Source organism: Vanessa tameamea, chromosome 6 (assembly GCF_037043105.1).
Source record: "Vanessa tameamea isolate UH-Manoa-2023 chromosome 6, ilVanTame1 primary haplotype, whole genome shotgun sequence".
In the NCBI taxonomy this organism is placed as follows: Eukaryota; Metazoa; Arthropoda; class Insecta; order Lepidoptera; family Nymphalidae; genus Vanessa; species Vanessa tameamea.
In genome coordinates, this window is record NC_087314.1 from 9,539,631 (window position 1) to 9,554,859 (window position 15,229).

The window sequence follows — 15,229 nt, forward strand, 5'->3', positions numbered from 1 at the left end:
TCATGATCCACTCTTCCATACCATCCTTACATTTAACATCAAATATTCCTTTACTCACCTAAGAATATAAGCTGAAACGGACCACTGAAAGATACTTAGTGTATTTCTTTTATCTACTTTTGTGATTGTTTTTATTTTTTTCAATATGATAAAAAATTTACAGGATGCAATGGCTTAATTCTTAAAACAATATGAATTTAATATATCAATTAAAGCTCATGCAGGGCACACGTCACGGAAGTAAAACCTATTTACATCAATAAACCTTCCATTTAGAACAGTTGCATTCAAATTCGACCTTCAAATCTTGCACTGATTGCTTCCAAAGTTTCAATTCAAAGTATTAAATGATAACTTAAATACAATCCTTTTAATCAATTCTGACTTAGATCTATTTCATAGCTATACATCCACATGCAATGTACTTAATAGCAAAAGTATACAATATATTTGCAATGGATAATTGATTTTCATACAGGATATTAAAATTAACTTGCAATTAATCATAAATATATAAATTTCCTGCCAAACTGGTATCCAGCTCTTTTTGTAGAATCCACATTCCGAACATTTTGTAGATTCATGTTGAACTCACGTTACCGACTTATTCATTGGCTATTCAAAATTATTCAAAGATTTAAATTTATTTAGGCATAAAATAAAATTCTATGCAACAAAATGTAAGTAATAGAAGTAATTTTCAATATAAATGAGTCAGCTTACTTTAGCATCATAATAGATCTACATATTATATGTCGGAGACGATCATCAATGCAGTCTTTAAACGTAGCGCGGCGCAGACACTCACTGGTTGCGCCGCGAAAGTTTTATTGTATTATATTAACGGGTTAATACAATGTCTATCTACTACTATTACTATCGAGGTAATTTAATTGTAATGGCTAATGTTAATTTATTTTTCTTGTATGTATTTCTAAATTATAATTAGCTTTTCTTTTGTCTACTCGATTACCTAAATCTGACCGCATAGTGTCCAATGATGATAACAACAGCCATCCGACAAGATAGATGTTACCATCATTGCTCGGATGGCAAAATCCGCAACTATACCGAATTGCAGAAAATACTCAAAAGAGTCGGATACCCGATTTTCGTGAAAACTAAAACGGAATATTTGGATTAAAAAAAAATTAATACTCTAAAATATAATATACTAAAAAATGATGCCGTTTTATACGGCAAATTTAAGATAAATATTGAAATTGAATGCATGTCTTTGATTCCTTACCCGAACCTTGTTCGAAATGATGATCAATAAATTATTTTTTATCGGCCGCGTAATGTTCCAATTTTAATTATTTATGAATTGTAAATAAATGAAAACTAAGTTGTCAGAAAACTAAATCTTTTGTTTAGGTACGAAGTAATAATGACAGAAGCATAAAATTCCATACAAGTCAAGCTAGGAACAGCTAATCTTACATCAAATCTGTCTTTACGAATATCTGCGCGTGCCCTTAACGTCGCGTCGGAAGCGTTACACTTAAAAGTCAAGGGCGTTACTTATACTGGACCAATGTTAACTTGTGTTATTTAAATATCATGACAGACATAGCGACGATGTTGAGACGCCTTTCGAAAAGCGATTTTTTTTCACAGAAGGACATTGATACATCGTTAAAAGATTTGAGATTGACATTACTAAATCTAAAGCAACGTATATTTCAGAATGAGGCTACTCTAACATTATAACGGGTTTTAGGAGATACTAAACTGAAACGACCGATTATTAAAGCTGTTTCGTTAAACTAATTAAAAAACGGAGTTAAACAGTTATTACAATAAAAAATATGGTAGTTCTAAAATATCATATTCTTAAGTAACTTAAAGTACTTTTATCTGTTTTTTTTTCTAGGATATCAGATAAGACTTACGTTACAAGAATAATAAAATACTACTTATACCACCAATCTATCTATTTCTATTACTCTTTAAATTTTATATAGTATTTCAAATTGTATAAAAAAAAAATGGGTATGCATTAATCGCTACCAAATAAACTTCAGATTATTAATACAAATTATGTCATCAGTAAAGCCTATTAATCTGTATCAGAATATTATCTGACAAAGTTGCATGAATTGAATGATTGTTGCAGAAACGAACTGTTTGGTGTAGAAATGTTATGCATTTTATTGTAAATGGCAAATTAAAATTTTACGTATTTTATTGTAAAATATTGGCAGTTTACAATCTTTCTAGTTTTATTATAAACTAACGATCCCGATTTAGATTTATACCTTCGCGTTGTCATGGTGATCGGTATACTAATTGATATACTGCAACATCATCGAGTACTGAATTACAAAATAGTTTATATATAAATCTGGAATGTATAAAAAACTTCCCTATAAAAATGTATATAAAATTTGTACTGACTTTTATGGTTTATTGGTCAAATGGATAACATAATGTCATTTGACAGTCGAAATAAAATCAGAACAATGTAATCCAAGAACAATGTAACTGTGATTTATTTTTAAGTCAAAATTGGTCGAATAAAGTTTTAGTATAAAAAGATAGTTCTTAATACATTAAAATGCAAATAATTTTTAAGAATTATGAATGTGAATTTTACTTTTAAGTAATCCATATACAACAAAATAAAATGTTGCAATATTTTAACTTCAACGCTCACTACATTTTAATAAATATTTATGACCTTAAATTCCATAAGAGTCTATTGAAATACGATTGAAACATCTCATAATTACAAATATTATAGGCGTTAAATTGATTATTGTTTGAATCGCCATTAGATTGTTACAAAATGCTTTCGTAAGCTATGTTTAAATAAATAAAATATAACGCAAACTCACAAGAGAGCAGTAAAGATACGTATTACAGTAGAACGTGCTAGTTAACAAAATTTAACAACTTATAAACGGTTTACTAAATCCTATAACAGAAATTGTTAGTTCAGCTGAGTTACCCTGTTGTTAAAATTTACCGGATTAGAATGTACGAGTACACCTGTGTGACGGTTCTATTTAATATTTCACCAGAAAGATGTGAGTAAGACGAACTTTCGATTGATGTCGCTGTAGCGTGTCGAAAAGGTCTCTATGTTCTCATACTTTTTAATGTCACTCAACCAGTACTGCCAGCGGCCTAGCTCAACACTTAACTCCTTTACAATAATGTGATGTAATTAGTTATGACAAAATATATAATAATCGCCAATGTAAATACTATTACGACACAGATTTACAACGAAATTGTTAGCTTTTATCTAAGATATTAGTAAAGAATACGCTATGGATAATTAATAAATTAAATTCATTTATCTGTCAATACCAGAGCAACAGATGTCTGTCTAAGATACTGTTTGATGCAATATAATTTTAAAGTTTAGGCAACAATTATGTCTTGCTTAAGTTGCACTAAAATGCAGCCTTAATTCGTGGTTAATGCTATACGAAAGATATTTTGCGGTTGGTTTGATAACCTTTTATAATTTTACTTGATAAAAAAAACAACAACAAAATATTTAACGTTTTATTAATAACAATATATTGATATCATAGAAAAATAAATCTATTAAAAAACAATTTAACTATATCTTTATGAAATTTTTGATGCATATAAAAACAGAAGTATATTTAAGTGTTAAATTACGAACTGCACAAAAATGATGTACCTCATCATAAATATTATAAATCGAATGAAACTAGAAACGAGTTGTCCTAGAAATTATAAAATAATTGTACCATTTAATAAAACTTTAAGAATAATTTATATGTGAAAATAATAATATTATTATTATGTTGCCTGTGATTCAGGTTATTATGTAAAAAATACGAACGTTGATGTCGTATTATTCTGTAATTGATATTCATTGAAGTAATTTACCGGAAATTATAATCTGATTAACGAATCTCAGTTACGGCGATGTTTCACTTTCATAATCCTATGCGTCGATAATACGAAAAGATCGAAGAGAGTTAAGATCAATGACGGTGTGTGCTTTCCGAGGCAATGTCTTATAAGCATTTTAAGTACCCCGACCCAGGGTTAGATTTTTTTTCAAATGGTCACTAGTCACCACCTCCCATAGTCAGTGATATTGTAAGAAGTATTAAACTTTACATTGTAAATGCGCCACTAACCTTGAGAACGACAATGTTGTCTCTTGTGCCTGTTGTTACACTGGCACATTCACCCTTCAAACCGGTACCAAACAATACTTTTTTCTATTCCATAAGTATTTTTCTTTGGCCGAAGATGTACGATGAATGGCTGGCACCTACCCACTGCACAAAGCCCTAATTACTAGACAAACGAGACTAACATACCGATATGATTGTGATTCGAATGACTCCTTGTCGTGCTCTAAAATAAAAACAAAAGTCTATTAAAAAGCTAATTTATGAAGTATAAAATAACTATATTTATCATTGAAAAATTGAAGATGAGCATTTAATTCGTTCCGGTTCAGCTTTGCCAGTCACGATTTATTAAATGTCAAATTCCTGTGAGCACACGACTTCATGATCTCGATAACAGATAGGATTGACGCGAATTCATTGCGATAAATCACAGAATACTTGATTGTTATATCGTTTTATTACCATTTCATCGGCTTTTATTAATATAGCAAATATATTTCCTTAAAAACCTGCGCCTGCAGGGCCTTAACATTTTCTTTTTGGAATAGTTCTGGAACTTTCTTCGCCACGATGTTCCGTTGTTGGATACGCATATGGTAGATTTTCGAAGATGAAATGAATTTTACATACAACATTAAACACTTGACTATTCATTGGTACTTTTCTAGTTTTGACTCCGCAATCTTAGCTAACGTGCTCTAGAGAATGGGACATACCGGCTGCCCCTCTCCATATTTTCTTAAAATAATTGAAATTGTTCCAATTCAAAATATGCATTATCAACAGCCGCAAATCAACATCTTTAACCAAATAATTGTACATCATGCAACTTCAAAACTTTCGAAACGTTTTATATACCATTTGAATAACGACTCATTGAAAATTCTACCGTCAGCAGAATAATTTTATTAGTTTTACACTTACTGAAATATTAACGTAAAGAATCGAATATTCAGTTAATAAATAACTAATATCTTTGTATTTTCGAAAATCAGTATAATATAATATTATTGTATTTCGTTCTGTTGAGTTACTTACGATAATTTTCCATTACTCTGTTAGTATGTTCTTGGACTATTGTTGAGACTTCTCATAAGAATGGAAAAATAAAATCTATGAGATGGACATCAAATCCTCCAATATTTTCGAAACAGTTACTCACTAATTATACAAAATATTGCGTAAGTATACATATAAAATTCGCATGACCCTATATCTGAACATGTATGATATATTATCATATGTTGGCTATCGGAGCTTAATTTAATAATTTCCAAAAAAATATTCAGCTTAAATTATGTGAGGTATTTTTATAGATACCAGTTTTTAATCATATCACATAATAAATTAATTGGACGCATCTAAAACATTAAGCATTTTTTTTATAACAGTAAACTCCTTATCTAAAGCAAAGTATTTATCAATATTATTTATTTTAAGCAAGAAAAAAAATTCTAGCCCCAGAAGAAGACGGGAGGAAAATAAGATAACTTGGTGGTAGGTTTTGTTCAAGCCCGTCTGGGTAGATACCCAGGCTTGCACCTCTCATCATATGTTCTCCCGCCAAACAGTAATGTTTAGTATTACTTCCGACTTGAAGGATGAATGAGCCAGTATAACTTCAGGCATCTTCGGTCTTCAGTCCCTTGGGGACTTCTCATCTCTCACGCATTTCAATTCCCATAGTTAATCGCATATTGGTTATGTAAGAAATGATTAAAATTTCATACGGAGCCAATGTTTATAGGCAGTGTTAATCACTAACCATCAAGTGGCCTATTTGCTTGTAGGTTTTTTTATTTGAAGCTCTGTAGCGCAACAATACAATGACGTAGGGTCTTAAATGATAAGATCTTTAATCTAAATAATATTACAATAACTATAAGCCATAATTAAGTACCGACGATCGATGTTTTATTAACGGAATAACCGATCGAATCTCCTACGTATAAATGGAGAGCAAACATTTTTAAAGTAGTTTTTACTTCGCTGCTGATTAAAACGCCTACTAACCAAGTCACAATTTGTATTTTACTAGCGACCCGCCCCGGCTTCACAAGGGTTTAATGCTACTACTAAATATACTACAGTATGCCTTTATATACAACGTTCACAACTTTTCAGTCATTAGCCACTACTAACCGCCATGTCCCTGCGTTTTAAATCTGTAATATCTTCGAAAATATTCATTTAAAATACATGCAGCAGTAGTTAATTGGATAAATATTAATGCTGTATTGCTTAAAATCGCTTCGAAAATAAGCCAATATTTCCTTTTTTTTTATGTTAGAGGTGGCAAACAAACAGGAGGCTCACTTGATGGAAAGTGACTACCACCGCCCATGGACATCTGCAACACCGGGGGCTTGCAGGTTCGTTGCTGGCCTTTCAGGAAGGAGTACGCTCTTTTCTTGAAGGTTCCCAAGTCGTATCGGTTCGGAAAAACCGCCGGCGAAAGCTGGTTCCACAGAGTGGTTGTGCGAGGCAGAAAATGTCTTAAAAATCGCGCTGTTGTGGATTTTCGGACATCTAGGTGGTGCGGGTGATATTGGGAATTTTGACGAGTGATAGATTTCCGAAGGTGAAATTCAGAAGCCGGGATTATTCCGAACAATTCCTCGGAACATTCCCCATGTTAAATTCTGTAGAAGATGCAGAGCAATCCAACATCTATACGCAAAGCCAAAGGATCAAGCAGATCGGAAAGGGCTTGATCGTCGATAACTCAAGCCGCTCTACGTTGGATACGGTCAAATGAAAGGAGCTGGTACTGGGGAGCACCCGCCCAGAGGTGAGAGCAGTACTCCATGTGTGGCCGAATTTGTGCCTTGTAGAGTCTTAGACGATGGGCCGACGTGAAATACTGTCTTGCCTTGCTGAGCATACCGAGCTTTTTTGATGCCAATTTGGCTTTGCCTTCCAATTGACCGCGGAACTGAACGAGGCTTGAAATATCTACGCCAAGTATTCCGATACTAGCTGTGGCGGCTAACGGAATGTTCTCAAATCGTGGAGATACGACAAATGGTGTTTTTTTAGCAGTTAACGCGCAAACTTACGTCTTTTTGGGGTTGAAATGGACTAGGTTTAGCCGGCCCCTGTTCGAGACTTTGTTTAACGAAGACTCGATTTCAGACACAAGTTTGTTCCGGTTTTCTTCGACGTTTTCCCGAGAAATATTAGCACGGCCGGTGTATGAGGTGTCCACGGTGCTGTCGTCTGCATAGCAGTGAATTTTACTGATTTGCAACAAGTCATTGATATGCAGAAGAAACAGAGTGGGTGATAGAACGCAGCCTTGTGGAACACCAGCATTGACGAATTTCTCGTCAAGAGTAAAGCATAAAATTCTTATTGTGGGTTACCCCTAAGAAATAGACATATACTATTGCGGACTTTTTTGGAGACCTTCTTAAGGTGTACAATACTGTAGTACATTATTTTGATCTATCTTGTAGCCAGCGTTTGAAATGTTAGCGCAAAAAAGTTTTTATTTACGACATAACTCTAAAATTATCAGTGTTTCTCTACTATATTGTGCATGTATTATACATATAAACCTTTCTCTTGAATCAATATATATATATTAAAAAAACCCTCCTAAAAATCCGATTCGCAATTTTAAAGATCAAAGTATACACAGGGATTGACAAAGTAAGCGACTTTGTTTTTTACTATGTGATGAAGTGATTGAGAATATTATATTACTCAAAGAATCTTAAACTAAATTTGAATAAAATAGAAAATAAATAATGTACAGAAGTTTAAATAATATTATCATCTCAAAAGAATTATTCAGTCAAACAATATAATTTGAACGCCTAAGTTACTTATGAAGCAAAGTTTTGAAATGAATAATTAGATATAATTTCTTTTGCTTATTGGTGCATGAAATATTGTAAGAAAATATTTCAAAAATATTATTCGATCAATGTATAAGTATGCTTAAAATTAGTAAATATATAAATAAAGTTTTATTAATCAATAAAGACTTTTTGAGTTGGAAAATGTCAACAATGAAGTTATTTTGTTGTCATCTTAATAATCTTTAGCTTTAAATAATGCATCAGATAATGCTGGCAATAGAATCACTACGATCTTGCCTAGTTTAGATAGGACTAGTGTCCGTCCGCGTCTTCGCCGGCGTGCATTATTTGTGAGTCGGGATTCGAATAGTTACTGCAAGCACCAGTACTTCCTGTAATTTGGGCGTTTTACGTACAAGAGCATAGATTATACGCTGTTTAGTTAAATCGATCATAATGACCAAATCGTTTTGTTCCAGTGTGTTACAATTTTAGCTGTTTCTTTCATCACTCATGTGCAAGCAGTTTGTTCATGATATAAGATGGTCGGCCCATGCATGTTTTTCGACTTGATTGAATGAGCTAATAGTTTTATTGATGATCAATCCAACATTATAAAAGGCTATTTATTTTTGAGTACCATGTTTGGGGATAATTTTATTGACCAAGGAGTGGTAAGTCGCAAAGGTATTTCCTTATAATTAAATTTCTCCGAGATATATCGATTAGTATGAAAGTTTTTAACAGCGCGATTTTTAGCCTCTGTGGAACCAGCTTTCGTTGGCGGTTTTTCCGAACCGATACGACTTGGGAACCTTCAAGAAAAAAGCTAATAAATTTCTTAAAGGCCGACAAAGCCCCTGCTAGCCCCCACGTGTTGCAGATGTCCATGGGCGGTGATCACTTTCTATCAACTGAGCCTCCAAAAGCCTATAAAAAATAATTAAAATTATTTTTAACACTTGAAACTGAATCGTTTATTATTTTCAAAGAATTATTTTTTGAAAACTGATTGTTTGGCAACAGCAACAATAACAGTATATCCGCTTGGAATACGAATTGGTGCTATTTGACGGCCAACTATAGGACGGCGCGCTCCCATTGATCAAATCAAATAGCGCGCGCTTCCCCAGCTCTATGTTACACACTTCCGTCCCTTTTAATTTACTTATAAACATGAAAGATATTGCATTAATACGAGTAACACAATCTTTACATTTTTATAGTCCATAGAATATATTTGAATCACATTTTTAGTTATTATAATTAATTAGTCGTAAATAAAAGATCTTTCATTATCAATTTTTGTATAAAAAGCAAGATATATTTATTTTTATATCACATATACATTCTTATAAGCTACAAAAGTATTATCACAATAAAATATCAGCGTTTGTAAAAGTGGTTGGAAGGTCCATCTAGTTCGAAGCCGTCGTACTCTGGAAATTGGCCACCAACCTTGGAATACACTGTAAAACAAAATACATTATACCAAACAATAGGAAACAATAGTGTTACGGCATGTTATCTGACACTACTTAGATATTATATCTGCTTGTCGTGTGACTAAATTTTTTATATCTTTGGTTGCCTTTGAGATTGTACTTTTAGTTTTTATTAAATATTAAACAAAATTTTAAAAATCGTTTCAAAACTCAATGAAACACAAACCGTTGTGAACAATATGATTACTCACAGAAAGGTGTCGGCGATGCATAGATTTGTTGCGGCACGTAATGACTCGGTATTTGAACAGGTACAGGCACAGGTTTTGGAACGTATTGTACAACATTGGGTTGAACGGGGCGATGTACTTTTGGTTGTGGGTGTACACTAGGTCCTACTTTTGATACAACTGCGTTAAATCCGTGAACAGGATCCGCCGTATAATCCACAGTGCGTATAGAACCATCGGGCTCTACTAAAGAATATTGACCTGCAATTCGAAAATTATAACGTTATTAATATTTATAAATTTATAAACCGAACAAAATAAATAATAATAATAAATTGCAAAAAAAAAATTAAAATGTTTTTAAAGCATTTACTGGAAGGAACGATATTATATACATTGTATGAATTTCACAAATTTATAATAAGTAGCAATATTAAAAATTAAATATTATTTATATTCTTTATAAATTTTATAATTGTTAGCAATGCATGTTGAAGTCCGATAAAACATCGAAAAATTTCTTCCAAAGTATAATTTAATCTATGAGATTATAATTATCAATTAAACTTTACTCCTTGATCGTGTACTCGTGTAGACAATAGTGCTCATTACTGTTGATTATGGAAAATGATAATGTTGCAACAAATTTTCTCAATCCCATGTTTCACAGTCATTAGTAGACGTTTCCACTAACAAAACGCTAATGACGGCATCATTTTCAAACAATACGCGTTGTTTAGAAATTGAAACTTGTTAGTATATACGGAGAAAAATTTTTAGCGTGTTGTGCAATTTTATGATTTAAGGTCTTTTGAAAATATGTTATGTAATTACTCTTTAAATAATTTTTTTTTTTAAGGTAAACTAATTAGTTTGTCCCATAGGTTGCTTGTTTGTAATCTTTTCTGAATCTACACAATAAATTTTATAATTATCTCGCTGAGGTCTTAAATATATATATTTTATATGCGGATGCGTAGGCAAAAAAGCAAATTATTGCTCGCACTCATTCTACTGCGTGGTCTAAGAAAGCTGATTCACCCGTAGCATAATCAAAGCGCAGTATTATTACAGCAATGGACTCAGCTTATTACTTCACTTTGTTTTTAATGTATGCTGGTTTAGTAGAGAGAAAACATTGAAGTCAGCGCAGTTTGTAATTTAGAATCAAATCAACTAAAAAAAAAACATAATGATCTATCCACCTATTCCTACAATCTTACTGGAATCAAAACACGTTCGCATCTTATAAATTGATTAAAACATGTTGAAATACGATAAAAATATTGCCCTTTATATAATTATACAGATTAATTACTAAAATTTTAAAATTAAAGAAACATAAAGATTAGTGAAATGTCATAGTTCGTCTCCTCATGTCGTGTATATCCGAGAGTACTAGTATTTACTGTTAAGTGTAGGCGGTGACTTTTAAAATTACTTTTAGTAGTAAAATAATCAATTTAAAATTCAAGAATCATTATTTTTTCATTTAGATTATCATTACCTTTAACGACACCGCCGTCTCGCGTTTCGTGCTGAGATTTGATGTCACCAGTCGTATGATCGGCCACTCCGTAGTTGAATGCATATCGAGGGTGATCCTAAGCATTGAAATCAAGGACTTATTATAAAATATTAACGGTCGCTGGTTTCGTAGGTTATCTTAAAATACTAAATCCAATATATGATATTAATATTGAAATGTGTTTCTAATTATGTATATATAAATAAATAATAAATAAATATATATTGGACAACATCACATACATTACTCTGATCCCAATGTAAGTATCTAAAGCACTTGTGTTATGGAAAATCAGAAGTAACGACGGTACCACAAACCCAAGACAACATAGAAAACTAATGAACTTTTTCTACCTCGTCTCGGCCGGGAATCGAACCCGGGACCTCAGAGTGGCGTACCCATGAAAACCGGTGTACACACTACTCGACCACGGGGGTCGTCAAATAAATAAAATAGTCTGTGAAGTAAAAAAACTGGGCAAAGACTTTCTTAGAAAAAGCTCATTCCATATCGAAATGTTTTCCTTCAACGCACGACCTCTAGATAAATAAAAACAAATGAAGTATTATAGTTGTGAAAATTAATTAGTGCGTAGCCGAATTCGAACCCGCGATCTTCGGCTTTAATGAAAGTAGGTACATGCCATGGAAATAATTATTACATATAGTAAAAACTAAATTGACCATTTAAACCTTTACATTTATTATTTTGTAACTATAAAAAGGACCATAATTATGATTATTTTGTGTGTTAAATCGTAATTACGAATTTGGCAACGCTCGTTTATTTTAACACATTGTATTCACAAATGACTTATTATATTAAACTATGACTAAATACAAAAGATTTGTATATGTACGCAGCTGAGAGAAATTACTTTGGCGCAGTTTGGGAAGCGCGTTTTGAAATGTCAACTCATATGTAATAACAATAACCAAACAATGTAACACTTATTTAACAATTTAATAACAAATATTTATTTGGAAAAAATCAAAGAGACTTAAAAAGTCACCTGTTCAAACACTTAAAATAATAAATATTACATTGACTGAACTCTTGAAATTCTTGTTGTTTAAATATTAACAATAATTACTTATCGTTTCCTTTCTCGTCAACTCGAGTCAAGCAATGTTTACTTAAAAAAAATTTTTTCGCATAATTAGATACTTAAAATTTAGCTGATTACATGATGATCTGATGTGCTGACTTTATTGTATTAATTATTCTTCTTAAGGGTAGATGTGAATATTCTTTTAAAGTATATTTTTAAATTTTATGTTCTATTTGTATTTTTATTTTGACGGTAAAAATGTTAAGTCAAAATTTAAAAACGTTTTCACTGTGCTATTTCGCGTGAAATGAGACGATCATTCGCCACGAAAAAAAATCATCTCAAAAAATTACTTAAAAATACAGATACCCTCTTGTAAACACAATCTTTCAAAGTAAGACTCTTAATACTGAAATATTAAACTTGTCTAGTGATAGAAAAAACTAATGATTAATTAAATAATTTATTTTCTAAGGCCTGAGAAAATCTGGTAAAATAAAGTTTATTTTATTGAGGTAATTACTTTAAGTTATATAGTTTACCACTATCGAAAAATATAAATAATATTTTTTAGGGTGGCCATGATTTCAAATCGTAGAGATTTGTTTTGTCCGTCTGAAGACCGGACCTTCACAATTTATTCAAATTTCGTATTCATTCGAAATTAATTAGATGCATAAGCTCTAATAATCAAACCAAACCTTACATCATAGTATTCGTATCCCGGTTCGTACACGGGACTGAAAACGGGGTTAATTTTCGGTCTCGCCTGTGCACACGCGATCACAAACGCAAACATTACACAAAAACACCGGCACATATTACAAGCAAACATCCTAACGACCGTATCACAGTACGTTTCTTCCCTGAATAACACAATAGAGGGTTCACAGGCCTTTATAAGTGGCCTCAGCAAAGACAGCCTTGAAGCTGGCCGAATCTGAAGATAAGTTTCCTTATGCTCCTGCGTCTAATTGAGAAAACTTTCGCACGCTACAATGACGTCGTATGTAAATTAGATTGCAACACTTTCATGGGAGCCGTGTACGCGTACAGGTGTTGGATTTTTATTGTATGAATAAGTCTATGGTCTTTTCAAAGTAATTTGTATTCAAATTTTACCTAAGTCATAGTTCGTACATACTGTTACAAATATTTTAAGGACATTTAAACATAGAGTAAAATATTTTTGTCGTTTGTTAAAATATAGCGAAAGAATACTAATGCTGCAATTTACCATAATACCTATACAAGTACAAACCATGAAACATTTTACGCTGAAAAATAAAATATAAATAAAAATAATATTGGATTGTATTTAAAAATATTTAGGGCTGTATAGTCACGACCATTGCATATTCCAAAAAGGGAAAGGAAACAAAAATAAAAATATACTCCTAAATATAATTTATAATTTTAGAATTATATATTGATTAGACGAAGTTAACATAATATATGAAACAATTCTATTCAACTCATCCTATTTTAATGTTCAAAACAAATAATTTTTAATGTAATCTCTGTTCTAACGAAATTTATTTGAACTAAATCGAGTAATCGACAATTGTAATAGAGGCCTTAATTTCACCAGAGTTAAACGCATCTACGCTCCTAGTAATCCTATTTACGTGTGAACGAAAACAATCCGTGATTACTGAGTAATCACTCCTTGCTTAATGATACGCCTATGTATAGGAAACAGTAATTGCTTAAGAAAATTAGGAAATAATGTTCTCGGGTTGTGTGGATTCCTGCGATTTTGTTTATTTGTGCTAAGATATTTTTTACTATATTTCCGAACGACTCACGACAATCGGTCTAAAATCGTTCGGAAGTATAGTAAATGTATGTGCGCAAACGTAGAAAGTGCACTTGACTTTGTATTCCCTCACTCTCATAACCCATTGGATTTGCTAACCCAATGCGACCGAAGAGAATTCAGGCGTAGGACCAATCGCTGTACGTGCGTTCCGAGGAAAACACTTGCTTACACTTATACTGTGTACTTACATTGTATATTCTGTTCTATTTTTTTTTAATTTTTACTGAGAATTTATTGATCTTTGTTAATTGACTCAATTCGGGGTTAGAACCTTGTGGCCTTGGCATTAAAATAACAATATTTTTTTAAAGATCGCACGGGGGAACTCTTATTCAATTGTTTTCGAAAATCTTCTTAAACAAGGCAATCTAAGAAATTATTACGTGAGCGAACCTTCTGGTTCTGAAACGCCAGTCAAATTAAGATAAAGAAACTAAGTAAGAAAAGTAAAAGAAATTTGACTTTAATTGACTTTTAAAAAACTAAAACACTTGTCCTCATACCTATTTAGCTTAAATGATTTTTTAAATGATGCGTAATAAATATTTGGTACAGATGTTAGAGATAACAATTCATATTTGAAATTTAACTCAACTTAAACGGCCTAAATTATGAACTACAAAAAATGACTGCAAGATAAAATCTAGATCACACTCCTACAAGTTCAAAGTAGTTAAGTAGACCTATTTATCATCAAGGCAATACAGTACATACTGTACCACTAAATTCATACTCTATTGTTATATTATTTTTACCTATATAATCAATAATTGCATATCGTGTGAACTTTTCAGTAAACAATACATACTTTGTATGATAATGAGTTACGATTATGTATTGAAGGACAAGTTTGACCTGTGATGCGATTAAACCGCCCTTTGCATACGGAAGAACGAAACTGCTTCAACAACAATGAGGAACAACGATATGAAATTGGACTTAACGTAGTTCTATAAACTAAAGGTAAGATCGCCATGACTTCCTTGGCTTGGATGACAAAGGATCAAACATGTTTTATTCAGTAAGACAGTTAACAAGTAGCAATAAGGCTAATTAAATAGATATAAATATTAAATCAATAATACTAATTTGTCGAAACTACAAAGATAAAGAAATAAAATAACCACAAATATCTGGAGATCAATACAAAACAAAAGCAAACTGTTCCAAGTTTCCATAACATTCAGGGTTATTATAGTGTATTAAGTTCTTCCAGA

The 15,229-nt window shown here is 32.0% G+C and overlaps 2 protein-coding genes and 1 long non-coding RNA gene across 3 annotated transcripts in view; 1 reads left to right on the forward strand and 2 right to left on the reverse strand.

Annotated features, from left to right (window-relative positions):
* LOC135193335 (uncharacterized) overlaps positions 1 to 6,657 on the forward strand; it is a 375,120-nt gene extending 368,463 nt beyond the window's left edge. The window contains exon 3 of the long non-coding RNA XR_010309163.1: positions 6,603 to 6,657. This is a non-coding gene — a long non-coding RNA (uncharacterized LOC135193335). The remainder of the gene's footprint in view (positions 1 to 6,602) is intronic.
* Positions 1 to 15,229, reverse strand: part of Gv1 (GV1) — a 100,847-nt gene that overhangs the window by 84,428 nt on the left and 1,190 nt on the right. The gene's annotated exons all lie outside the window — the stretch shown is intronic.
* On the reverse strand, positions 9,239 to 13,068 carry LOC113393499 (cuticle protein 19-like). Its single transcript, XM_026630407.2, has 4 exons — positions 12,897 to 13,068; positions 11,119 to 11,215; positions 9,633 to 9,872; positions 9,239 to 9,405 (listed from the first exon to the last, which is right to left on the reverse strand). The coding sequence occupies exons 1-4, from the start codon at positions 13,023 to 13,025 to the stop codon at positions 9,323 to 9,325; spliced, it is 549 nt and encodes a 182-aa protein (XP_026486192.1). The 5' UTR covers positions 13,026 to 13,068; the 3' UTR covers positions 9,239 to 9,322.

Excerpts from the sequence above, each read along its gene's own strand:
- LOC113393499 (XM_026630407.2), bottom strand. The coding sequence starts at position 13,025 with ATGTTTGCTTGTAATATGTGCCGGTGTTTTTGTGTAATGTTTGCGTTT. Across the intron at positions 9,873-11,118 it reads AGACGGCGGTGTCGTTAAAG|GTCAATATTCTTTAGTAGAG; the intron begins GTAATGATAATC and ends TTCGAATTGCAG. Across the intron at positions 9,406-9,632 it reads TGCATCGCCGACACCTTTCT|TGTATTCCAAGGTTGGTGGC; the intron begins GTGAGTAATCAT and ends TTTGTTTTACAG.